Source organism: Mandrillus leucophaeus, unplaced genomic scaffold, assembly GCF_000951045.1.
Source record: "Mandrillus leucophaeus isolate KB7577 unplaced genomic scaffold, Mleu.le_1.0 Scaffold181, whole genome shotgun sequence".
Classification (NCBI taxonomy): domain Eukaryota; kingdom Metazoa; phylum Chordata; class Mammalia; order Primates; family Cercopithecidae; genus Mandrillus; species Mandrillus leucophaeus.
Genome location: NW_012101821.1, coordinates 1,981,100 through 2,008,067, shown reverse-complemented (window position 1 = coordinate 2,008,067; position 26,968 = coordinate 1,981,100). Strand labels below are relative to the sequence as shown.

At 36.0% G+C, this 26,968-nt stretch overlaps 1 protein-coding gene across 1 annotated transcript in view; it reads left to right on the top strand.

The window, feature by feature from the left end:
* Nucleotides 1–26,968, top strand: part of NDST3 (N-deacetylase/N-sulfotransferase (heparan glucosaminyl) 3) — a 242,460-nt gene that overhangs the window by 93,939 nt on the left and 121,553 nt on the right. Inside the window, exons 5-6 of the mRNA XM_011977608.1 lie at nucleotides 14,935–15,120; nucleotides 20,425–20,553. Of these exons, the coding sequence (XP_011832998.1) occupies nucleotides 14,935–15,120; nucleotides 20,425–20,553 (315 nt within the window). The remainder of the gene's footprint in view (nucleotides 1–14,934; nucleotides 15,121–20,424; nucleotides 20,554–26,968) is intronic.

Here is a 26,968-nt window from a genome sequence, read left to right as displayed (position 1 = left end):
AGGCATGGTGAATTTGCATAACCTGCCAGGGTCCTTGGACCAATGCAGAGAAACACTGAGATTGAGCCCAGGACTCAAAACTGTGCTCTCCTAAATCTGTACTCTCTTGATGATACTATGCTACTCCCTATCCCTAGAATTCCTGGTACAAGGATAATTTAATTGTCATGGGTTTGGCTATTTTGAGATATTGAAAGAATAAGACTCTTTTCTCACTATATACTAAATTAAACACCATACACTCATCTCTTTTCCGGAGATGAGTAACTCCAGAGTGATAAGGTGACACTTCTGTTTTATAAGTTGCTGTAATGCCATTCGGTTTTACAAGATCTCATTATTAACACCTTTAACACTTTTATCCAAAGACTTTTGTTACTTTTATTTTATAGCCATATTTTTTGCTATCTTGTGAGACAGAGAATATCTCTTTCCTGGACTTTCTGGATCCATAGGAATATCACTACCCAGAGAGACTCAACTAAACCTCAAGTTCCAGATTTTTTTATAAGGGTGTCATTATATAGGCATGTTTGATTGTATTACCAGCCACGTGATTGAACTCAATTTCCAACTCCTCTCGCCTACCCTAAGGTCAGGCTGATATTACCTGGCTCAAAGCTCTCACTCTCTAATTACATGGTGGGACTTCCTGGCATGACTAACCTTCATCCTGAGTCATCTTGTTAGCATAAACTCAGATATAGTTTCAGGGTCTCACCATAAATAACAAAGACATTTCTATCACTCAGGAAATTCCACAGAGTTAGGAGTTATCTCCCAGGAATCAGGGATAAGGAAGACCAGACAAATTCTTTATTAATACAATAGCTGCCAACAGGGGATGATTCTTGAACCCTTAAAACAAATCTACTAAAAACAACATTATCATCATAGAAATTTTTTCACATACCACCCAGCAAACCAAAATTCATATTATAAATCAAAGAGCACCATGTAAGAAAACTAGAGAAATATTTAGTGGTCAAATCTATAAATATTAACCAAATTTATGTAACTGTGTCTACTGTATTTCAGAAGATTATTCCTCCTTAAGTATGTAGAAAGAAAATTGTACATGGGAGTTTAAATTTGTTCATGGATTAAAAATAGTACATTCATATTTAGCATCTGAATATAAAATCATTTCTAAAACCACAAAGATCATGTCAAAGAAACACAGAATTATAAACCTGGACTTTAGTGACTACTTTTACAACCCCTTTATTTTACAATTTTTTAGAAAATGAAAAATCAGATTCCTATGCTAAGGTAATTAATTCTTTCAAGATTTTTCATTTCAAACCATACCAGAAATATTACCATTTATCATAGGAACATAATCTAATATTTAATAATCTTTGCATGTAGTACCAAACCTAAATTCCCTAACCTAATGATCCTGACTTGCCTCATTTTGTTAGAGGCTAAGAAGACAGTCAGCTTCCTTTGAATAGCAACTTTTACATATATTGGGCCACTTTGCCAACAGCCACGCCATTTCTTACTTTCTCCCAATGATTGCAGCTACTACAGGACTCCTTCCGTGGGTGCCAGAGGTTCCACAGGTTCTTATAAGCTGAATTGTGGTGTAGTCCATCAGTGTCACCTTAGGAAAACAAATCATCATTAGAAGCTTGAAAATGCTTCACAAATTCAAGGAAATAGTATCATAAATTTATTTTCTTCATATTTCATATACCTGTGTGTGTGCATGCACACGCGTGTGCCTGCACTCATGCAAGTGCCTTATGTATTAAAAGAAGCTAATTTAATTTTCCAAAGAGAAGGAGGCAGTTGGTCAGAATTATGGTCCTATCATAAAGAAAAATGTATTCTTTTCTTTGTTAAATAATACCTCAAATAGCCGTAGTTTTTAAGGAAGTGACAGTTTTTTTCCCCAAAAAGCTATAGTTTTTAATGAAGCCACTTTAAAACTCTAGGGGAAAAAAATGTTTTTCTAGAATCAACTTCGAAATATACTACCAAATGTAAATATAGAGAAACTTAATCTTCAACCAATGTAAATTATGTATGTAATTTCTCAATACTATGAGATAGTTAACCAAAACATGAACTTCTGTATACTGAGGAAATGGGACATTCCAACCAAAATGAACTCCAGAAAAGCATTTTGAAGTATTTCCAAATTATACTGTAATGAAGTTTGGGATTCGTTTTTCACTGTAGCATGCAGAATGTCTGTTTGATTTCCTGTCATTGTGGGGTTTTCTGTAAATTACATTAGCTTGCATATTTGCTAATCTGCAAAATATGGAAATAGACAATGAGCCTTCTAGTCATTAATGAAAATTACAAAGGTGTTTCTGTTTAGAAAAATTGAAATAGAGACAAAAACTAAAAGTTAAGTGCCATTTTTAATTACTAGCAAGAGTCTAAATACAGATCTATTATTAAAGACAGTAATAAACATTTTTTCTTCAGTAATGAAGCTAATTGTATTTTTCAAATACCTAAATGCTATTTTTCTCTTTTAGTTTTTAGGAAAATTGTTCTAAAGACTACAACATTACTTTTTGCCTGACAAAATTGTATTATTTTCACATTGTCTATTTGGAAATATTTCAATGCATAATTTAGGAAAATCTTGTAATTTTTAACTTTATGTAATATAACAAATATATGAGTTTACAGAAATAAATAAAAGTGGCTTCATGGAATAATAATTTTCTTTAATTTTTAATTATTGTGGGTACTCAGTAGGTGTATATATTTATGGGAGACATGAAATATTTGATAGACGCATGCAATGTGTAATAATCACATCATGAAAACTGGGATCTCCACCCCCGCCAAGCATTTATCTTTAGTGTTATGAACAATCCAATTATACTATTTTAGTTATTTTAAAATGTACAATTTTTTATATAATTTTGACTATAATCATCCCATGGTGCTATCAAATAGTGCATATTATTCATGCTTCCTAATTATATTTTGTACTCACTAATGATGCCCACCTCCCCTGCAACATCCACTGTCCTACCCAGCTTCTGGTAACCATCCTTCTACTCTCTATCTCCATGTGTTTAATTGTTTTGTTTTATATACCACAAATAAGTGAGAACATGTGATGTTTGTCTTTCTGTGTCTTGGTTATTTCACTTAAGATAATGACCTCCAGTTCCATCTATATTGTTGCAGGTAACTGAATCCCATGCTTTTTTATGGCTGAATAGTACACCATTGTGTACTATTATACTATATATACATACATATATATACATGTATAATTTTCTTTATATATATACATGTATAATTTTCTATATATATACATATATATACATGTATAATTTTCTTTATCTATTCATTGGTTAATAGACACTGGTTGCTTCCAAATCTTGGCTACTGTAAACAGTGCTGCAACAAACATGAGAGTGCAGATACCTCTTTGATATACTGATTTCCTTTCTTTTTGGCATATACTCAGCAGTGGGATTGCTGGATCATATGGTAGTTTTAATTTTAGTTTTTTGAGAAACCTCCAAACTGTTCTCCATAGTGGTTGTACTAATTTACATTCCCACCAACAGCGTATGAGGGTTTTCTTTTCTCCACATCCTCTCCAGCATTTGTTATTGCCTGTCTTTTTGGAGAAAAGCCATTTTAATCGGGTTGAGACGACATCTCATTATAGTTTTCGATTGCATTTCTCTGATGATCAATGATGTTGAGCATCTTTTCAAATGCCTGTTTGCCATTTGTATGTATTCTTTTGAGAAATGCCTGTTCAAGCCCTTTGTCCATTAGTTATTCAGATTATGAGATTTTTTACTCTGGAGTTGTTTGAGTTTCTTATATATTCTGATTATTAATCTCTTGTCAGGTGGGGAGTTTGCAAATATTTTCTCCCATTCTGTGGGTTGTCTCTTCACTTTGTTGATTGTGTCTTTTGCTGTGCAAAAGCATTTTAACTTGATGCGATCCCATCTGTCCATTTTTTGTTGGTTGCCTGTGCTTGTGGGGTATTACTCACAAAATTTTTGCCAAGACCAATGTCTTGGAGAGTTTCTCCCATGTTTTCTTACTGTAGTTTCATAGTTTGAGGTCTTATGTTTAAGTCTTTAATCTATTTTGATTTGATTTTTTGTATTTGGTGATAAACAGGGGTTCAGCTTAATTTTTCTACATATGGAAATCTAGTTTTTCAAGCACCATTTGCTGAAGAGATTGTCCTTTCTCCAGTGTATGTCCTTGGCACCTTTGTCAAAAATGAGTTGACTGCATGTGTATTAATTTGTTTCTGTGTTCTTTGTTCTATTCCATTGGTCTGTGTATCTGTTTATATGCCAGTAGCATGCTGTTTTGGTTAATATAACTCTGTAGTATAATGTGAAATCAGGTAATGTGATTCTTCCGGTTTTGTTCTTTTTGTTCAGGATAGCTTTGGCTATTCTGGATCTTCTGTGGTTCCATATACATTTTTGGATTATATTGTATATTTGTGAAAAATATCATTGGCATTTTGATAAATATTTCATTGAATCTGTAGAGAGCTTTGTTTTGTATGGACATTTTAACAATATTGATTCCTCTCATCCATGAACATGGAATATCTTTTTATTTTTTTTTTGGTGTACTCTAATTTCTTTCATCAATGTTTTATAGTTTTCATTGTAGAGATCTTTCACTTTTTGGTTAATTCCTAGGTATGTAATTTTATTTGTGGCTACTATAAATGAGATTACATTTTGACTTGTTTTTTGCATTGTTCACCATTGGCATATAGAAATGCTACTGATTTTTGTAGGTTGATCTTGTATCTTGAATTTTACTGAATTTGTTTATCACTTCTAATAGTTTTTTGGTGAAATCTTTAGGTTTTTCCAAATATAAGATTATATCATTTGGAAGCAAGGATAATTTAACTATTTATTGTCCAACTTGAATGCCCTTCATTTCTTTCTCTTTTCTGATTGCTATAGCTAGGACGTCCAGTGCTATGTTGAATAACAGTGGTGACAGTGGGCATCCTTGTTGTCTTCCAGATCTTAGAGGAAAGCCTTTCAGTTTTTCCCAATTCAGTATGATACCAGCTTTGCATCTGTCATAGAGGGATTTTTATTATGGTGAGGTATGTACCTTCTATACCACGTTTGTTGAGGGTTTTTATCATGAAGCGATGTTCAGTTTTATCAAATGCTTTTTCAGAATGAATTGAAATGATCATTATGATTTTTGTCCTTCATTCTGTTGATATGGTGTATCATCTTGATTGATTTGTGTATATTGAACCATCCTTGCATCCCAAGGATAAGTCTCACTTGGTCATGGTAAATGATCTTTTTAATGTATTGTTGGATTTAGATTGTTAGTATTTTATTGAAAATTTTTGCATCAGTATTCATCAGAGACACTGGCCTGTAGTTTTCTTTTTTTGATGTGTCTTTATCTGGTTTTGGTATCAGTAAAATACTGGCCTCATAGAATGAGTTTGGAAGTATTCCCTCCTCCTCTATTTTTTGGAAGTTTCAGTAGGATTGCTGCTTTGTTCTTCTTTAAATGTTTGGTAGAAATCAGCAGTATAGCCATGAAGTCCTGGGCGTTTCTTTACTGGGAGACGTTTTATTATGTCTTCAATCTCATTACTTGTTATTGGTCTTTTCAGGTTTTGGATTTCTTCATGGTTCAGTTTTGGTAGGTTGTATATGCCAAGGAATTTATTCATTTCCTGTAAATTTTCCAGTTTATTGGCATATAGTTGCTCATAGTAGCCACTACTGACCTTTTGCATTTCTGCAATATCAGTTGTAGTGTTTCCTTTTTCATATCTGATTTTATTTATTTGGGTCCTCACCCTTTTTTTTCTTTGTTAATCTGGCTAATGGTGTGCTGATTTTGCTTATCTTAGAAAAATCCTTTTTGTTTCATTGACTTTTTTGTATTGTTTTCTTCATTTCAATTTCATTTATTTCTGCTTTGATCTTTATTATTTCTTTTCTCCTATTATTTTTGGGTTCAGTTTGCACTTGCTTTTCTAATTCTTTAAGATGCATTGTTAGGTTATTTATTTGAAGGTTTTTTTTTTTTCTTTTTTGATGTAGGCACTTACAGCTGTAAACTTTCCACTTAGTACTGCTTTTGCTGTATCCCATAGGTTTTGGTATGTTGTGTTTCCATTATCATTTCTTTTCCAAAACATTTTTCAATTTTCATGTTAACTTTTTTGATTGACCCCACTGATCATTCAAGAGCATATTGTTTAATTTCCATTGAGTTTGTATAGTTTCCAAAATTCCTCTTGTTGAGTTCTAGTTTTATTCCATTGTTGTCAGAGAAGATGCTTGATGTTGTTTGGATTTTTGTAAATGTGTTAAGACTTGTTTTATAACCTAACTTATGGTCTATCCTTGAAAATGATCCATGTGCTGAGACAAAGAATGCGTATTTTGTAGCCTTTGGTTGAAATGTTCTATAAATATATATTAGATTCATTTGTTGTATAGTGCTACTCTCATGATAACCTCAAATCAAAAAACACAACAGAAACAAGCAAGAAGTTAAAGCACAAGAGAAAATTATCTTCACTAAAAGGAAGACAGGAAGGAAGAAAAGAAGAGAGAGAAAACCCCCAAACAACCATAAAACAAATAACAAAATGGCAACATTTTTGTTGAGTTTCTGTCTGGGACATCTGTCCAATATTGAAAGTGGAGTGTTGAAATCTCCAACTATTACTGTATTGGGGTCTATATCTCTCTTTAGCACTAATAATATTTTCTTTATATAGCTGTGTGCTCCAGAGTTGGGTGCATATATATTTAAAATTGTTATATACTATTACTGAGTTGACTCCTTTATCATTATATAGTGACCTTCTTCGTCTCTTATCACAGTAATTGTTTTCAAGTCTATTTTGTCTGATATAAGTATAACTACTCCTGTTCATTTTTTATTTCAATTGGCATGGAATACCTTTTTGCACCCCTTTATTTTCAGTCTATGTGTATCTTTATAGGTGAAGTGTGTTTCCTGTGGGCAACAGATCACAGAGTCTTGTATTTTCATCCATCTGGCCACTCTGTTTCTTTTGATCAGAGAGTTTAGTTCACTTATATTTAATGTTATGATTTACTTGTAGAAACTTACTCCTGCCATTTTGTTATTTGTTTTATGGTTGTTTGGGGGTTTTCTCTCTCTTCTTTTCTTCCTTCCTGTCTTCCTTTTAGTGAAGATAATTTTCTCTTGTGCTTTAACTTCTTGCTTGTTTCTGTTGTGTTTTTTGATTTGAGGTTATCATGAGAGTAGCAAATACTGTCTTGTAACTCATTATTTTAAACTGATGACAACTTAACACTGATTGCATAAACAAACTCCACAGAAAGACAACACTATACTTTATCACCTCACTTTTTAATTTTTTGTTGTTCCTTATGTCTTGTTTTACTGTTTATATCTTGAAAGGTTTTTGTAGTACTACTTTTGATTGGTTCATCATTTAGTCTTTCTACTTAAGATAAGAGCAATTTACACATCACCATTACAGTCTTATCATAGTCTGTTTCTCTGTGTGCCTACTATTACCAGTGTGTATTTTTACCTTTAGATGATTTCTTCTTGCTCATTAATATCCTTTTCTTTCAGATTGAAAAACTTCCTTTAGCATTTATTGTAAGACACATCTGGTGTTGATGAAGTTCCTCAGCTTTTGTTTGTCTGGGAAAGTCTTTATTTCTCCTTCATGCTTGAAGAATATTTCCACCAGATATACTACTCTAGCATAAAAGTTCTTTTCCTTCAGTACTTTAAATATGTCTTGCCACCCTCCCCTGGCCTGTCAGGCTTCCAATGAAAAGTCTGCTGTCAGATGTATTGGAGTTCCATTGAATGTTATTTGTTACTTTTTTCTTGCTGCATTTAGGATTCTGTCTTTGTCCTTGACTCTTGGGAGTTTGATTATTAGATGCCTTGAGGTAGTCTTCTTTCAGTTAATCTGCTTGGTGCTCCATAACCTTCTTGTACTTGAATGTTGATCTCTTTCTCCAGGTTTGAGAGGTTTTTCTGTTATTATTCGTTTTGAACAAACTTTTTACCCTTCGCTGTTTTTCTACCTCTTATTTAAAACCAATATCTCTGAGATTTGCCCTTTGGAGGCTATTTTCTAGATCTTATAGGTGTGCTATGTTGTTTTTGTTTTGTTTTGTTTTTCTTTTGTCTCTTCTGATTGTGTATTTTCAAATAGGCTGTCTTCAAGCTCACTGATTCTTTCTTCTGCTTGATCAATTCTGCTATTAAGTGACTCTGATGCATTCTTCAGTATGTCAATTGCATTTTTCAACTCTAGAATTTCTGCTTGATTCTTTCTCATTATTTCAATGTCTTTGTAAAATTAATCTGATAGAATTCGGAATTCCTTATCTGTGTTAATCTTGAATTTCTTTGAGTTTCCTCAAAATGGCCATTTTGAGTTCTCTGTCTGAAAGGTCACACATCCTTATTTCTCTAGGATTGGTCCCTGGTGCCTTATTTAGTTCATTTGGTGAGGTCATTTTCCTGGATCATCTTGATGCTTGTAGATGTTCATCTGTGTCTGCGCATAGAACAGTTAGATATTTATTACAGCCTTTGCAGTCTGGGCTTGTTTATGCTGGTCCTTGAGAAGGCTTTTCCGATATTTGAAGGTGCTTGGTTCTCAAGCCCAATATCACTGTGGTTCTTGCAGACTCATAAAGGTACCATCTTGGTGGTCTTGGAGAAGATCTAGAAGTCGTCTCTGGATTAATAGGCAGAGATTCTTGTTCATTTCCCTTAGTTTCTCCCAAACAAACAGAGTCTCTTTCTCTGTGCTGAGCTGCCTGGAACTGGGATTATGATGATTCAAACACCCCTATGGCCACTATAACTGGGACTGTACTGGGTCAGGCCTAAAGACTCAGTCAGCACAACACTGAGTCTTGTCCAAGGCCCACTATAACCACTACCTGGCTACCACCTATGTTCACTCACGGCCCTAGGTCACTACAATCAGAAGGTGGCAAAGCCAGCCAGGTTTGTGTCCTTCCCTTCAGAGTAGCAAGTTCCTCCAGGCCCCAGGAAGGTCCAGATATGCTGTCTGGGAGCCAAGAATTAGAGTGAAAAATATGAATTTGCCTGATGCTCTGTTCTACTGTGGCTAAGCTGGTACTAAAACCATACTACAAAGTACTTCCTGCTCTTCCTTCTCCTTTCCACAGGGAGAAGAGCCTCTCCCTCTGAGCACCACCACCAGCAGCCCTTGGCAGGGTTCTGCCAGGCCACTGGCAATGTTCACTTAAGACCAAGGGTTCTTCTGTCAGCTTGTGGTGAATGCTTCCAGGCCAGGGATTCACCCTCTACACAGTGGGTTCCCCTCTGACCAAGAGAAGTTCCAGAAATGCTGTTCAAGAGCCTAGGCCTGGACTTAAAGATCCCAAGGGCCTGCTTTTTGCTCTACCCCACTGTGACCAAGCTGGTATATAAGGTGCAAGACAGAGTCCCCTTTACTTTTCCCTGTGCTTTTCTCAAACAGGAGTCTTTCACCATAGTCACCACTGCTAGAAACATGCTGGGTCACACATGTAGTAAGCACGTCCCAAGTGCCCAAGGCTCACAGCATGCTCCCTGGCTATCACTGATGGTTATTCAGGGCCCAAGAGCACTTTAATCAGCAGGTGATGAATCTTTCCAAGACTGGATCTTTCTCTTTAAGACAATGAGTTCCCTTTTGTCCCAGAGTGTGTCAAGAAATGTTCTCCAGGAGCTAGTGCCTAGAATGGGGGCCTCATGACTCTGCCTGGTGCCCTGTCCTACTATGGCTGAGCCGGTATCCAAGAGGCAACACAATGTCCTCTTTACTCTTTACTCTCCTCCCTTTAAACAGAAGGAAAGAGACACTTTCACTGCTGTGAGTTGCACTTCCTGGGATTAGGGAACGAGTGGTGCAAGCAATCCTTTAGCTGCTCTGGCTAGTGTCTCCCTAGGTCACATGCCACACTAGTGTACTGGTTCTAATCCCAACCCAGCTCTAGGAGTTGCCTAGGAATTGCAGTCCTTGTGTGCTAGACTGTCTTTCAAGTTTACCAAGGACCTTAGAGCATGTTGGCCCATGGTGGCGAGACTTAACAAGAAACTCGAGCACTAACTGATGACATGCATGACTTCCCTTGGCTAAGTCTAGTCCAAATGCTCCCTCAATATGTGAGCAAAGGCTGAGCCCAGCATGGATTTGCTCTCTGCTATGACAGGGTAGCACTGACTTCAATATAAAGTCCCCCAGTCACTGTGCTCTCCCTCCCCCACATACACAGACCCTCTGCACTGCATGGCCACTGCCGGGAGTTAGGGGAAAGGTGACATTGGTGATTCAAGATTGTCTCTCCAACCCTCCTCAACGCCATTTTCATTAACTTTTATGAAGATAAAATGAAGTACTGTGATTGCTTACCTGATTTTTTGCTTTTCTCATGGTACTTTTCTGTATGCAGATAGTTGTTAAAATTTGGTCTTCCTGCAGGGGGTACAAATGGTGTAGACTTCTATTCTGCCATTTTGCTTTGCCCTCATAATTTTTAACTACAGTCTCAAAAATGCTTTCAAGTATTATTTACATAGATATTAAAATTTCCCTGTGAGTTACCATATGTTTATTCTTTAGACGAATAGGCAGTGTAATGAAGATAATTGAGAAAGCGAGAACTGGAATAGAAGGAGGTAGTCAGAATTAGATCATGTTACTTTTTCACTAGTATTTGTTGAGTACTTGCTGTTGGCAAGACACTGAGCATATCCCAGTGGATAAAATGGAACCTAATTTCATGAAGCTTACTGTTTAATGAAAAAGAGAAATATTACATAAATGTCTTCTCTATGCAAAAAATACATGCTTACAAACTGTGCTGTGTACTATGAAAAAATGAGGAAAGCTACTAAGAGAAGTCTTAATGTCGACTTCGTTTAGATTGGGACTTGTCAGTGAAGTCTTCTCCGAAGATATGACAGAATAAATTATCTTCAGATTTATCCAGGTGAAGATTTGGAGTAGAAACATTTCAGGGGGAGAAACCATATATAGGAAGATACTGAGGTAGAAAAGTGCTTGGTGAGTTTCAGGGAAAGGTTCATGTGACCAAAATTCAGTGAAGGATTGAGGGTGGTGCAAGATGAAGCTAGACAAAGAAGCAAGGATCATATGCAGTGCTTGTGATCATGCTAAGAATTTTGTAATTTAAGTGCAAAGGGAAATCAGGGAAGGATTTTGAGTAGACAGTCACAAAATCATATTTGTATCTTTTAAATATTACTTTGCAGGAAATGTGTTGGAAGGAAGCAAGAGAGGGAATGGGATTCTGTGCCAAAAGGCAATGGGATAAGATGGTAGATTCGACTAGGGTGATGATAATGATAGAATTGAAGAAAAGTAGCTAAATTTAAGATATATACAAGAGATAGTACTGATAGGACATGGCAGTGGACTAGATTTGGAAAAGAAGAAACAGGAGTTGTCAAAACTTTCTTTCAACACAGCAACTTGTTTGTTGATGGTTGATGGTGTCATTTAATGACATGGAGAAACCCTGGAGAAAGAGAGTATCTGGTAGGGCTGAGATGTGGAAATCATGAGTTCAACTATTGAGACTATTAATTCCACTTGTGTTCCAAATATTTCATTTACATTTTGTAGTTACATAGCCACATTCCTCAGTGTTTTTGAACCATGTCCTCCACTAGAAAACTCTTAACATAGATTCCAGAGTTCCTGGATCTAAGATGCTACTTTCAATCCAGGATCAATGAAAAGACTAATTAGAATTAACTCTTAAGGTAGACTTTTTGCTGCAGATTAAACAACAGTATGTGCTTAATCACAAATTGAACAATCCGGAGGACAGTAATCAGCCAAAAACTTAGCATGATGGCTAAAGCTTTTAAAACATGATAGTCTGCCTTCCAGATCACACTACCTGCAATCTTAGCCTAAACTTTTCTATACAATAACATTTCAGGTGTTCTCTCTGGTGATGAATGCAAATTTGGGAGCAAATTTATGTTGCCTTTTTCTAAAATGAATTTAAAACTGGGCCCCTACTATCTGAATGACTCACGAGCTGGAAGCACTTGGCAGTGGCTGAGCATATTCGGAGGAATCAGAAGAGAAGCAAGCTTAGGAAAGGGTTGTGGGGTAGAAGTCAGAGTTCACCACAGAAGCCTCATGTGAAGAATCCCAAAATCTGCAGTGAAAGTAGAAAATACAGTCTGTCTCTTTTAGTGGAAAATAAGTGGCCCGGTAGTTTCATAATTTCCACATTATAGTTGAGTGGTAGGATCATAGCATCTAAAAACAATAGAGGCAGTGCAGTAATGACAACCATAATTTTAAAAATTCATTAAATGTGTATCATGTTTCCAGAACTATACTAACTGCCTTTCAGAATTACCTCTGAACCACTTTGAGTTAATGCCCTTACGACTAGCATTTTAGAGAACAGGAAACAAGGCTTAGAGCTCATAGGTTGTTTGCCAAAGGCCACGCAGTTGGTAAATGAGAGCACGAACAGCCAGCTATGTCTGATTCCAGAAGCGATGTTTTCTGCTACTATGCCACACTGCACCAGCACACAAATAAAAGATGAAACTAAAAAGCCCCATTTAGTTGGGTGTGCTGGTGTTCACTCGTAGTCATAACTATCATAGGAGGATTGCTTGAGCCCAGGAGGTCGAGGCTACAGTAAGCTATGATCACCACCACTGTACACCAGCCTGGGAAACAGGGTGAGATCCTGTCTCAATAAATAAATTAATTAATTAAAAATCACAGTAGTTCTTTAGTGTTAAAGCTAGGGAAAAAAAGTAAAAACTGTATATACATTGGTTGCCAAATATTTTTAAATCCAAAATAAGGGAAATGTCTCTGCTATGCTGGGCCATCCTTTCATGCCACGTGAGTCCTTAAGACACAGCTGACTACTCGCAGGTGTTGAAAACTACCTTGAGCTTTTGAACAGCATAATTTCTTACAAATTTGCATATACTGGAATTTTATAACATAGCTCCTGTCATTGTGAATTTATTCCTTGGTTCTTCCTATACTCTTCGAAAAGTTGTTAACCTCCTCAGCACCACACAGCATTTCCATATAACAAACCTGCACATGCACCCCCTGTATCTAAAAGTTGAAATTTAAAATAAAAGAATAGTGTTTAACAACCACTACAGAAATAATAAAGTTACTTCAGCACATTTTTAAAGTTGTTAACCTATCATTCATTTTTTAATGTTTATGGTATAATTTCATTTTTCTTCATCTGGTCCTTATCACCATACCCCTAGCCTTCAACCACTTTAGTTGAGCACAAATTATGTGTTGATAAGGGATGTCTAGTGGGAAAAAATTACTTTAGTTTGAGTTTTTAAAAACCAGTAAGAAAAAAGCAATGAAATATTTCAATTCAATTTTTAGTGAAGTTCTAAATATGATGGTTATGTAGTTATGGTAATTTCTGCAAATGATGCAAATAAAATGAAGAATATGAAACTTTCCCTCCCACCCTTCAGAAACACAGGAATGGTCCACTCAACCTCCAATACCACCCATCCTCTTTCTCACAGCAGTAAGATAGTGGCTCCCGTTTTTGGCATCTTCAACTACTGCTGACTGAACTGAGTTTTGAACAATAAACAGAGTTTATAAGATAAGAAAAGGGCATTCCAGTTGAGGAAGTATGCAGCAGTGATATGTAGGAAATCATCAGAAATTGGGGTCATGAGTGCTGATAGGAGATGAGGCTATCTAGGTAGGTTGGGACCAAATTTTGAGGGCCTTTTATGCCATATGAAGGAATTTGAACAAGTGTTTAGGTAATGGCAAACCATTGGCAAGCTGTTTTCCTTCTGCATTCAGGCACTGCATATACTTTCTTCCCCTCCTGTTATTGTTTAGGTTTAAAAACAAAGCTAACCATATCTCTAACTTTTTCCATATCAGTTGGCTGCATATTTCTGCAATTTAAACCATTTAGCAGCCTGATACTATGATTCTGTGTATGTGAAATTGCTATTTGTCATGAAGACAGTCATTAATTTAAAAAAAAACCATTTGAGTGGAATTTTTGAAGATTTTTTCCAAGCAATTGAAAAATATAAACAGAAAAATAAAAAATAATTTTGGAGGAAAAAAACACCTGCCAACTATTGAAGCCATGGGTGTTCTATTTATAAAGGACACGTTTCATTTTGTGTTCCTGTGTAATTTTCCGCTATGCCTTTTTTTTAACTGGAGTCGTTTTATGTGCAAGAGCTTGACTTCAGATCAACTAAGTTCCCAGAATATCTGGCTGTTTGAGTACCTTCAGCTTTCACTGTAAGGACTTCTACTTCAAAAAAAATATTACTCTGTTGAATTTTACATTATCCAGTCAAAAGAGTGTGCTTCTCTGAAGGCAGGGAACATTGTTACTACTGGCCCACATGCTGAGGGGACAACAGAAATGTGGCAAACTTGGTAAAAACGGTACAGACAAAATAAAATCTTATCAGCAGCCTAATGAACTTGGAATGTGTTCTGTTCCTCTAATAAATATTGGTTGTATTATGTGGGAAGTGCTTAGTTTTGTTTGCAATAAGTGTCTAACATTTAACTTGTTGACGTTATGGGCAATAGGAAAACAGGTGGCTGTGACAAGGATGCGCAAAATGGAGGCTCTTTCAAATTATTCATTAAAATCACTAGTTCTGTCTCAACACCCCTCAAACATAGATGCATCAACATAAAGACTGGTGAAATGGCTAACAGGCTTCATGACGTCTAGCAGTGTTAATCTTTATCACTTTAATTTTACCACACAATTAAGTAATGATGCATTTAAACATATATATTTATAGTACATTTGAAAATCTTAGTGTAAAAATAGGATCAAGATAAATCTTTACATGCTCTAATTAACATTTGCTTGGTCTTAGGAGCACGGCATTCCGACGGACATGGGCTATGCTGTGGCCCCTCATCATTCAGGCGTCTACCCTGTACATGTTCAACTTTACGAGGCCTGGAAGAAGGTCTGGAATATTAAAATCACCAGCACTGAAGAATATCCACATCTGAAACCAGCTAGATACCGGAGGGGTTTTATCCACAAAAACATCATGGTGAGCTTCCTCCGGTATGCATAGGGTACAACTAATTCTGCCAGATTTACATTCCTCACTTGAAGAAAGAAAAAAACAAATGCTAGAAGCATAAATGTAGGAAAATCTCCAGGCTGCAGGAAGCATATTTGTCATATCTAAGCAGAAGATGTTTTAATTAAAATCACTTCTTTTCAATTCTTCAAATATAACTGAAAAAGGTTTCGTTACTGACATTGCCACTGGTAAGCAGGCACTGATGTTAAAATACTAAAAAAAAATTACATTTAACTTGCAGATAATTTTTAGTAGACATCACTTCTTCAAAATGTTATTCAGTATGAAAAGCTAACACCAACTCTGTCTATATTAACCATGCTGCTCTTTGACAAGCCAGTCAAACTGTGTTCTTCTATTTACCATGCCAGGCTAAAAAAAGAACTCAACCATTTGCAGCCAGAAGCCACATGTGAAGCCCTGCATAATCATTAACATATAATAATGCAGAGTAAAAATGACAGGTGATGTTAATTAAATCATTTGCATACATCATCTAATTCTATCCTGGGCTTCTCTGTTTTGTTTTTTACAATTTCAGTAAATGTATATTGTCAAAATATGCTACTACCTCCAAAAGTAAGTAATGAAATCCTAATTTCTCCCCAAATCAGAGAACCCTAAGAAAGTCCTGGTAAAGCTAGGAATGGGCCTCCTAATTTAGAATCACACACTGGGAAGAAACACCACAGAAGAACACTATGTGATGAGCCACCGCAACACTCTGTTGAACTGATATGTCTGAAGAGATGTCTACCCTCTAGAATTAGGTTATAACTGACTTCTTTTCAGACAGTTTTTCAATGTCTGCAAAAATTACAGAATGGATAGACATATAGCTTAGATCATCTCCCATCTTGACTTTTCCCTCAATAAAAACTGTTGTAAATGTTGGACGGGGACATAATGGCCACATTTTATCCCAATCTGCCCTTCCTCTGTACTGAAAATGAACTTACTGTGGCTCAAGCTGCCAGAATTCTGACCAGAGGGAGTTTAGAAGACCTGGGTTATATTTTTTCATTTCTTCTGAAAACACATTTTATCTATATTATAAATGCATGAATCCTGAGGTAATCAAGGCTCTAACAGCTTTCCTGTTTTGATGGAACTGTCCCTGTGGGTCTGCTTTTGCAGCAATCTGTGGAAACCTTCTATATTTGGCTTGTGGGCTCTTGGATGAGAGTTTCCAAGTGGGAAATGTTCAGCAGACAGTTGATTACACAATAAGCGAGAGAAAACAGGGCTAGGAGCCCATTCAAATAGAGAAGCAAGTAGAGACCAAAGGAGCCAATATGCCCTCCTAGGGAGAGAATGCATCTAGAAATAGGAAACTGAGGAGTGAACTTTAGATCACATTATTTTGTTGTATGAGAGCAGTTTTTTTCTGATGATCCATTCCCAAATCCAACTGAAAAGGACTCATTAATCTTCCCTTCAAACTAGCTATTGATTGTGCTATTATCCTTAATTCAATTCTGTAATTCAAACATCATTCTCTCCCCCCACCACCACTTCCAATCAGTGTCTATATTTCATCAATAATTCCTTTATATCTTTTTTATTTCCTTTCCCACTGCCACCATCTTAATTTACTTCCTTGACTTTCATGTGTTAACTCTGGTGCTGCTTCCTACTTTATCTATTTACAGGTTCCTTCCACCACCTCACTGCAGTCTATCCCATAGACAGTGCCAACCTTTTAATCTTTCTAAAATGCTGCCATCATCCTGGCCTTCCTAACCTTGATTAGTTCCAGTTGCTTCCATATCCCCTAATGTGCCCTTCAGGTACCTGAAAACCATCTGGACTGTCTACCTTTCTATTTCCTATTTCCCTGTAGCTGAAACACACTCACTCCAACCAAACTCCATAATAGTATTGCTATTACCATGCCTGTGTCATTCTTTCCACCTTGAGAGACTTTCTGGCCACTGTCTACCTATTTCTATTCCTTTTATTCTTCAATATCAAGTCCCATATCTTAAATAATTGAAAACAAAGCACCTTAGTATATAGCAACTCAATACCTAACTCATACCTACAGGGATCTTATTCTCCTCTGAATTCCTACAACACATCATTTTTTCATCAAGAACGTAAACACCAATTACACTTTAAGGTGTTTGAGCCCTAACCAAAGTCTCTGGACCCCTAGTTTTATTGCATTTTCAACTGAGTCATTTTCCTTCAGTCAAGACTTGATGGAAACCAGCACTCTATACTCTAATCCCTGGTTGTTGAATATGACTCTCTGGAAAGAACCAGTATATTAGTCCATTCTCACATTGCTTTGAGGAAATACCCAAGACTAGGTAATTTATAAAGGAAAGAGGTTTAATGGACTTACAGTTCAGTATGGCTGGGGAGACCTCAGGAAACTTGCAATCCTGGCGGAAGGCAAAGGGGAAGCAAAGCACCTTCTTCACAAGGCAGCAGGAAGGAGAAGTGCAGAGCAAATGGGGAAGAGCCCCTTATAAAATCATCAGGTCTCGTGAGAACTCACTCGCTATCACAAGAACAGCACGTGGGAAATTGTCCCCATGATTCGTTTACCTCCACCTGGTCTCTCCCTTGACATATGAGTATTATGGGGATTACAATTTAAGATGAGATTTGGGTGAGGACACAAACCCTAACCATATCAGCCAGAGACCTCTAAGAAATTAGACTACACATTCTGTCTACTTACTAATTTTAATGGAAATGCCCATTGGTAGAGACTATCATTAATCTTGCTGTAAACCCTCTAAGTGGTCTTTATTGATATCTCCCCAGAAGTATTTGTTGGCAGTTGCTCCTGATTGAGCCATAGGTACAGGATATTGGCTTCAGTTCCCATTGGCCAAGATTCTTGTTGATCATGGCTTTCATAACGAACTCCCAGTTATTTTCAGCAGCAATAAGGTTCCCAGGGGTTCATCGGCATCTCAAAGTTTGATTTTGATACTGTTACATTCCCAGAACCAATTCTAGGGGGCAGCCCACAGCAGAATGCCTAAAAATGTTTCTCATCCTTTCTGTAGCATAAGAAAGCTGTTTCAAGGAACATGCTCATCATTCGGTACCACTGCATTTATGGAGCAAGGCAGTGGAATATGACCCTTACCACACTCCTGATTATCTCCTTAGCCTCCTGTGGTGGTCCACTGACTCCCCTAGGGCTCTCTATGGGGTTCATACTCTCAGCAGGAGTAGTGCTCCTGCAGTTGCAGGGTAAAGCCTGCCACTTCCTCTTCACTGCATTGAAATTCAAATAATTTGAGAAACAGACAAAATTCAAACATCTTTTTGCTTCTCTCTTCATTTTGCATAGAATCAGCTAGGCAATCAAGTCCCAAAGATGGCTCTGTATATATCCTATAATTTTCCAAGCAAAATACTCAAACTGAACCCTAGAAGTGATTCAGTCATAGTCATACACTTTTAAAATGTTAAATGGCATTTAACACATGTGAGCATTTTATTATTTATCTTTTGGGTCTTTCTCATTACCCCGATATAGCTTAAATACTTCAAGAGTAGAAAATATATATCTTTCTGCTCTCTCACATGGACTGGCACAGAACTAGCATATGGATCTAGCATTCTAGCATAAAACTAACTCCATGCAACATATTAACATAGAGTCCATAGCTAGTTCCACTAGCACTTAACTAACTCTATTCTGTGGGCTAGCAGAGAGTTTGGAATAAATATTTGTAAAATAAATGAATAAATGCTATATAAAGCATTTATTTATTCCGAATGCTTTCCAAATTCAAAATTTCATTTTTAATTTCCAAATATTACATTTATAATAGTTGTTAGGAAATAAATGTAATTCCGTTAGAATGCATTTGCCTTTAGTTGTTTTTTGTTATTGTTTTTGTATACAGATAGGATAATGAGGATGCATAATGCTTTTAAACATAGACATCATCAGAGCTAATATTTTGTGCTTAAACAGAAGTTTTGTAACTATTTTATTAAGATAAAATAGCTTCTAAGGATATAACTTCTACCAACTTACCAACATAAATAGGATATATAGAGTTTTTATTTATGCAGATATACTGATTGAGCTATCTGTCCAAGGACTAGATTATACAATAGATTGTATTATATAACCAGTATTATATAATACTGTCCAAGGGCTAGATGAAAATTTATTTTAATACACATTCAAACTAAAATAAATAAATAAATAAATAAATAAATAAAACTAGTATATTTCTACAGGGTTGAAAAACATGTGAGGGCCTGGACAGGTAGTATTTTGAAAGCACTTACTGAACCAAATGTGCTTTAAGAGTAAAGACATAAAACATGAAGATTGATTTACTTAGGACAATAAGCAGAAGATCTGCCCCTATATGATTTTGTAACATTTGTAGCTCTCTGAAGTATACTCGTTAATGTTCTGCTACTTCAAATGTGTAGTGACAAACACAGGTCACCATGAAGTCATTGTAACATATTCTGCTTAAGGCTTTACCATCTTGCACAACTTTAATACACACCTTTTATAATTGCAAAAGGCTGTAAAAATTTGAAAAATCTTATCACAAGTGTATATAATTGAAGCAGATAATATATATACAAAGGATGAAGAGAAGATCTTTTACTAAATGACCTTTTATCATTTTGTTGCTACACTTTCTAAAAGTAACAAGCCAAGTGGATAATCTCTTTCTTACTGTAGGAACTGGCAGGCTTCACACTTAGAATCTGAGGTAATTACTATAGCCTGCAGTAGTCCTTTCAGACGAGAACAGACACTGTGATTTGTGTCTCAAATATTCGTTCTAATTTAAAATGTCATTCTGTAAGGAGCACATTGAGTTGATAATTGACTTCATTTTCTAATGCATGGCAGAATTTGGCAGAAACTATTTTCTTAAAATTCTTGCCTATTAGGATTACAGTATGGCACAACAATCCAATACCTTTTTAAAGTCTCATTTTTACTTCTTTTTTTTAATCTCTTAAGATGCTAGAACCTACTAGGCCTCATAATAGAAGTACTCACTTTGATATTTAAAACAGACAAGTTGCTAAAATAACACAACACCCATTTTAGTTTTAAAATATTTCTTCAACTTTCTTCACTATTCCTTCCATATTAGCATCACCTTCTCTTGCCTAGAGTATGATAGATTGTCCAGGCACTAGTTAGACCTGAATAATTCACTAGCTTGTGCATCATCTTCCATGAGCAAAAAGCTAAGTTTCAACAAATTGATTGGAAAAAAAAGCTTTTCCTTACTTTTTTCATTTTTCCTTCAGGTTCTCCCAAGACAAACCTGTGGGCTTTTCACTCACACCATTTTCTACAAAGAATATCCAGGGGGTCCTAAAGAGCTGGATAAGAGTATCCAAGGAGGAGAACTTTTCTTCACTGTTGTCCTCAACCCTGTAAGTACTTTATTCTCCAAATAAATAGTTAAAAATAATAGGGCTGGCAAAAATCACCCTGGCAAAGAGGCTAGGGATTGGGTAGTCATCAGCCAAGCCAATATGAAGTTCTAGCTCTGAAACAGTAGTAAAAACAAAATGGAACCATATCTAGAAATGGGGACAAACCAATTCTACAAGTAGCAGTAACATGAGGAACTCATGGCAGAACCAGGGAAGTGCTCCAGAGGATCCTCCTCTGCATTGGAAAGTGATCAGAAGCTTTTATGGAGAATAAAATTTTTCACCTGTAAAACTCTCCTATTTCCACTGGGAACCAGTTTTTGTTGTTGTTGCTGTTGTTGTTGTTGTTGTTATTTTCCATTTAGGCAACAGTTACCTCTATTATTCTTTTTATTTTACTATTTAAAGTTAATGTAGAAGCAAAAGGGTAGAAGAATTGGGTAAGCAAATATAGCCGTATCTTCTACTTCATGTTAGATCTTGTCTTGCTAGGTCCTATGCTGAAGCAGAGCAGGCCTATTTAATGGGCTACTCTTTTACTTCTTCATACTTGTGTGTCAGCTCCACAGTAAACCATTTGCATATATTGCTGCTTGAGGCAAGTATTAGAAAGTTGTGTAGAGAAATAACAAATAGAAGTAAGCTGTATAAGGAAAAGAAGGGATTTTATTTCCCTTTTGAAAATCACTATCATAAAAAGTAAAGCTAAGTTTATTTATCAGAAGATGTATGGGTTTGCCCCTGGCATTGGCAATATTCAAGATGAAAAAAAATTATTATTTCCAAATGTAAAAGAAATTATCAGTAAAAAAAGTTGGATACGATTGGGATAAATTGAATAAAATTTGCAAAACCACTCTCTTGACCTTAGTTTTATAGTTCCTGCAAATAAAATTGCAGATAGTGTTCACCATCTACTTGTATTCAAGGAGATTTATTGTGTTTAATTCTGCTTGTATTCATCTACTATACTTATGTTTTAACTCCTAGAAAATGAGATAGAAGAAAGAGTAACTCATCTTTGGACAAACCCTGCTTGTGCATTCAAAAATGGGGATAGTTTGGAGGAGTGTGATATTTGGACTTTTGGAAGTTTATCAACCTTCAGATCCCAAAAATACAAATAACTCTGGTTTGAACATCAGAAATATAATAACTCCTCTAACTTACCTATTTTCACAAATGGAAGTATTTTGAATCTCCTTATACAGCTTTCTTCTCTTTTTTCTCATTTCGACCAGTACAGTAATACATAGTCAAAGAGAGTTAAACCAATGCCTGGTTATGAACTGAAGAAGCAGTTAAAACACTCTTAAAATGCTAACATTTTCACCAATAATTTTAAGCACTTTAATCTACCACCTGTAAAATTCTGATGTTTCACATTTACTTTCATCATAGAGCAACAGGAGTATTAACAAATAATCATGAACTTCTTAAAAGTTCACCGTAGGATTTTATCTCCAATTTCTAAACCAAATGAGTTTCATTTAGCATGGAAGAAATTCAAAGTTAAATCATTCATGTACAATGGATTTATACTAAGAATTTCATCCATTTTGTGATAAGAAATATTACACTTTTTACTAATTTAAAAACCAAATTATTGTCTTTGTTTTTAAAAACCTTACAGTAAAGTTTATGTTAATCTTGGACATTAATTGGACTAACTGAGCAAATTCTTTAACAAACCTCCCTACTTTTCAGGCCTTTATCAATGTTATTTGGCAATTTTATGTCTTGAGGAGGAGACTCATAGGAATAAAGGTGGCGGGTTGGGGGAGCCGCACAAAACTTGTTCTTTCCTGATTCAGAAAACTTTCAGTAGACAATTATTTTCAGAAAAAAGTCCCTAGACTCAAAATAAATGACAAATCTTGTCAGATGCCACAAGATAAACAAGGAATCCAAAGCTAACGTTATCTGGCACACCAACTCTAACACTGGAAGCAATTCTACTCACCTGGAGACAAGATGTTAAGAAGCCCACATCTGGATTCAGCCCACGTCTAGCCAGAGGGAGAACTGCTATCATTAGTTAGTGATATCTGTCTTGGAGAACAGAGTAAGGAGTAGTGGCATGTTTCCCATGAATTCTCCATCCTGAAATTAAGTGCTTGGATAAAGTTTATATTGAAACTAAGGAAGATCCAGATGCAGTAAGGCATGCCAGTAATTTAGCAAATGACATTTTTTATTAGGCCAGGATGAAAATGAGAAAACCTTGATGGAATCAAAGTATACATTAGCTGCAGGAAAGTCATGAATTTTAATTATAGTGGATTTGAAAGACAGCCATTGTAAGTTTAATACCCCAGGCCTCAATTAGAAGTGCCATTTTCTGAGAATGCCAAGTGAAGTTATCATTTACTACAAAAAGGTAGATGTGTATTGGACACATGGCACTTAAATACATTCACATACATTTGAGCTGAAAATGAAAATATAAACAGGACTTTAGTTAATGAGGGTTTAAAATTTTTACCATATGTCAACATAATATCAAGGTGCAATAAGTTACCAGTAATGGGGTGAGAAAGGGTTACAATAAGGTGCCCCTCAGAGTTAAACTGGAAAGATCACAGCAAAGGTAAAAAACTCTTAAACAGAATAACTCTCTGGCCTGAAATGTTCTAACATTACCAAAATATTTGTCACTGTGAAAGAAAGAAGTATCAATCAAGTGAATTTAACAAAATAGAGAATACAAAGACGAATGTTAGCACTGTCTAGAGGAGAGAAAACTTTGGTCATCTCTGAATAAGCCTTTCCAATGTCACAGGCCTGGACCCCTCTCACGTAGGTTGGATGCAGGGCTTTTGATTAATAGACTTTGAGGTTCAGATCCAGCTGTGGGAGGTGGACCTAGCAGGCTCCCCGAACCTGGAACCATTAAGATTTCAATTTTTCTAATTCTGCCTTTTCTGATTCTAAACCCAACTGATGACTTCCTCATTATGGTTTACTTTCCCATGTAGATCCTACTATAGGAAAAGAATATGTTAATCATAGGAAATTGTACTCTCCGGGACAATAATTCGCAATATAATTTTATAAGTTTTATTTTAATTGATCAATTCTTCCCATGTAACCGGACTACCTGGAAAGAGCCCTCTAATTGTATAGACAGTAATTGTAGAGTATTTCAGTTCCCCTCTAATTTACAGTTACCGATTTTAAACTAATAGATGGTATCTTGTTTTTATTTATTGGTTTCGTGAGCTTTTGCTAATTTGATTCTGTCCCAGAAAAAAAAACTGACTCTCTCTACAAGTGTGCTGAATCAGGTTTTGGAGCCCATCGGTCAGAAACAGACCTCAAAGTGTTTGTTGATTCACGATGGTAATGAGAGTTACCTCATGATGTACCACGGGAGAGAGCCACTGGAAGTACCCCAGAGTCACTGCTAGCAACACACAGGCATGAGATTTCTACACAAACATGTAATATACCCAGATACAAACATTCTTGATCAATTTACAATTATACAGAGTACTCATATATATTTTCAAAAATTGTGAGAGTCTATTTACTTTAGATACTTATATAAAATAATATGTAGAAGGGTACTAAGAACTAAAACTTACGAAGATAACAAAAAGGATTAACTGGCAATGACTGCATCTGCTCTCAGCAAATTAAACTCTATATAATATATGACATATATACTTAGACAAAAGGAACTACTAAGACTATAGTGTTCATTTTAACAAGTTTCCAGTTCCACCTATCTTAGGAAGATGCAATAACAATTAATTAATATGCTGATTTAAAAAGTTCTGGCTTAGACAGGTTTGTACTTCTTGTGGGAGCCATATTATCATCTCAAATGCACTAAACAAAAATGTCACCTTTTTGCTTCAGTGTTCTTATTTCTAATCACAAGATGTGATGAGTCTTTGCTTATGCACTTGTTGAATAAATAGACTCCAGGTATTGAGTCATTAACAACTATAGATGTAGAACACTTTGCCTCCCTTCAACACACTTGATAATAAAGTCAGTGCTTACCTATTAATCCAAAAAAGCAGCTGTGGATTGCCACAAGATTCATGCTGATGGGCCGGGCGCGGTGGTTCACGGCTGTAATCCCAGCACTTTGGGAGGCTGAGGTGGGCAGATCATGAGGTCAGGAGATCGAGACCATCCTGGCTGACACGGTAAAACCCCATCTCTACTAAAAATACAAAAAATTAGCTGGGCATAGTGGCGGGTGCCTGTAGTCCCAGCTACTCAGGAGGCTGAGGTAGGAGAATTGCTTGAACCCAGGAGGCAGAGGTTGCAGTGAGCTGAGATCGTGCCACTGCACTCCAGCCTGGGCAACAGAGCGAAACTTCGTCTTAAAAAAAAAAAAAAAAAAAAAGCACTCTGGTATTACATTTGTTTGGAATTCAGGTGAAGCAAATCCCTGACTGTGTAACAATATTATGCCTCCTTCATGAAACCATTAACCATCCCACAGAACCATTAGCTAACCCCTTTATGCACACATTTTATTAAATGCTTTTTGTCTCTGTTTCTCAATTTGATATAACATACTTCTACCATACCCTACATACTCTCCTACCTGAATCCCTAAAAGTTAAATCTAAATTGTGTTTCTCTTATTATAAACATGGATGTGAATAGAGTGAATATCTTAAACTAGGATTAACACATAGATTGATTACAACTAAAATAAAAAAACAGAATTCACTCAAGAAGAAAGCCTTTATGAAAAGAAATTAACCCACACTGAAATTGGAAAAAAAAAAATCACTGTAATTTGTATATGTGTATGCGCTTATCTATAAAATTCACCTGAAAGGAAATAACATTTTGTCCTAATGGGAAGTTTTATGTTTCTTTTTTTATTCGCTAGTTCTGGAGCACATTCTAATAACAGGAAACCCTTTACTTTTCTAGGGTAGAAAACTAGAAAAGTAATTCCTGAACATGCCTAATAGTGAGTACTGCCTGAGATGCTTGAATTTTAAAAATCCAGACTTAATGCATCAGAATCTCCAGGGTTGAGCTGGGGCTCTGCATACTCACCATGTGCTTTAGGTGAATCTTGGGATCAGGCAAATAGAGAAATATTGCCGAGGAAGAAAACGGAGAAGTGATTTTGGTAATCAAAGATTATCAAAAACTGTTATAGAAATTGTAGACCTAGAATCAAGGTATCAGAATGGAAGCTGACTCCAAATCTGCAATAGAACTTTAAAAAACAGTAAGAATTAATGTTTTCCTAAGTGACCAGAGAACTCTACCTTAAACTGGATTTTGAAATAGTGTTTACTGCTGTTCATCCTAAAAACTCAGTGTAGGGGTCACCATCCTCAGGAAACCTTTTCTACTCTGATTTAGAGGCCCCTCCTTGTGTTTCTATAGCATCCTCTGCAGACTCTTGCAAAGTACTTATTATCCTGCATCGTAATTGTGGGTTGTATTAGGCTGTACGCTTGTGGTCCTAGAGAATGTGTCTTTCATTTCCAAAACTATTCCAGTGTCTAAACATAATACCTTGTACCTAGTTTTTTATGTTAAGGAAGAGAAATTAACTTTTCTAATGACCTGATTTAAAAAGAAAAATGAATCTATTCAAAAAAGGAAATCTGAGTCCTATTAAGAAAATGCTCAAGTCAAAAGCATAAGGAAAATCTGTTTCCTGAATTCAGTGGGGCTGAATTATGTATTGTTGTGTACTATTCTTTACACATGCATTTGTCTTCCCGTATAGAGACTCATCTGTGTTGAGTTCTTATAGTTTAAGGACTAGAGGCTCATTCAAGTTACCTCAGGTAATGGGACTCTAGGAAGTAATGTTACTTCAAGTAATGTGGAACTCCAGAAAGCTACACATTCGGGAATCATAGGACCTAGAGGGTGTTCTGAGTCCAAGGTAGCTGCAAGGTCCATAAAAATGAGAATTGCTTTAACACTTATGAGTTTTTTATTATTGAAATTTTTCATTCAATTTTTCTGGACCATGGTTGACAATGGTTAATCAAAACCCTTGATATGGGGCCTACTGTAAATATTTTTCTGATGAGGTCACTTTACTTACAATAGAAATTAAAGAAGGTAAAGAAAAAAATGAGAAATGCTAATATTAATCTTGCCTTAGTGCTTTATTATGAACCCAAAGATGCTTTTCACATATCTTTCTCTTTTCTGTACACCTGATCACATTATACATTCCTTCTAAAAAAGTGCTGCTTGTTTACGATTTCTGCAAGACCATTAATTACTCTTACAAATGGCCCAATATGAATGCATCACATATTCTCCATATCAGAATTCATCCTCAAATCTAACTGCTTACTGCCTCATCCTCCGGATTCTCAGGTCGAATTTCCAAGCAAGGGAATCCACTTGCTTCAGCTCACCTTTCTGAGTCAGCCCATATCAGTCCTGATCTTCTGTGAAA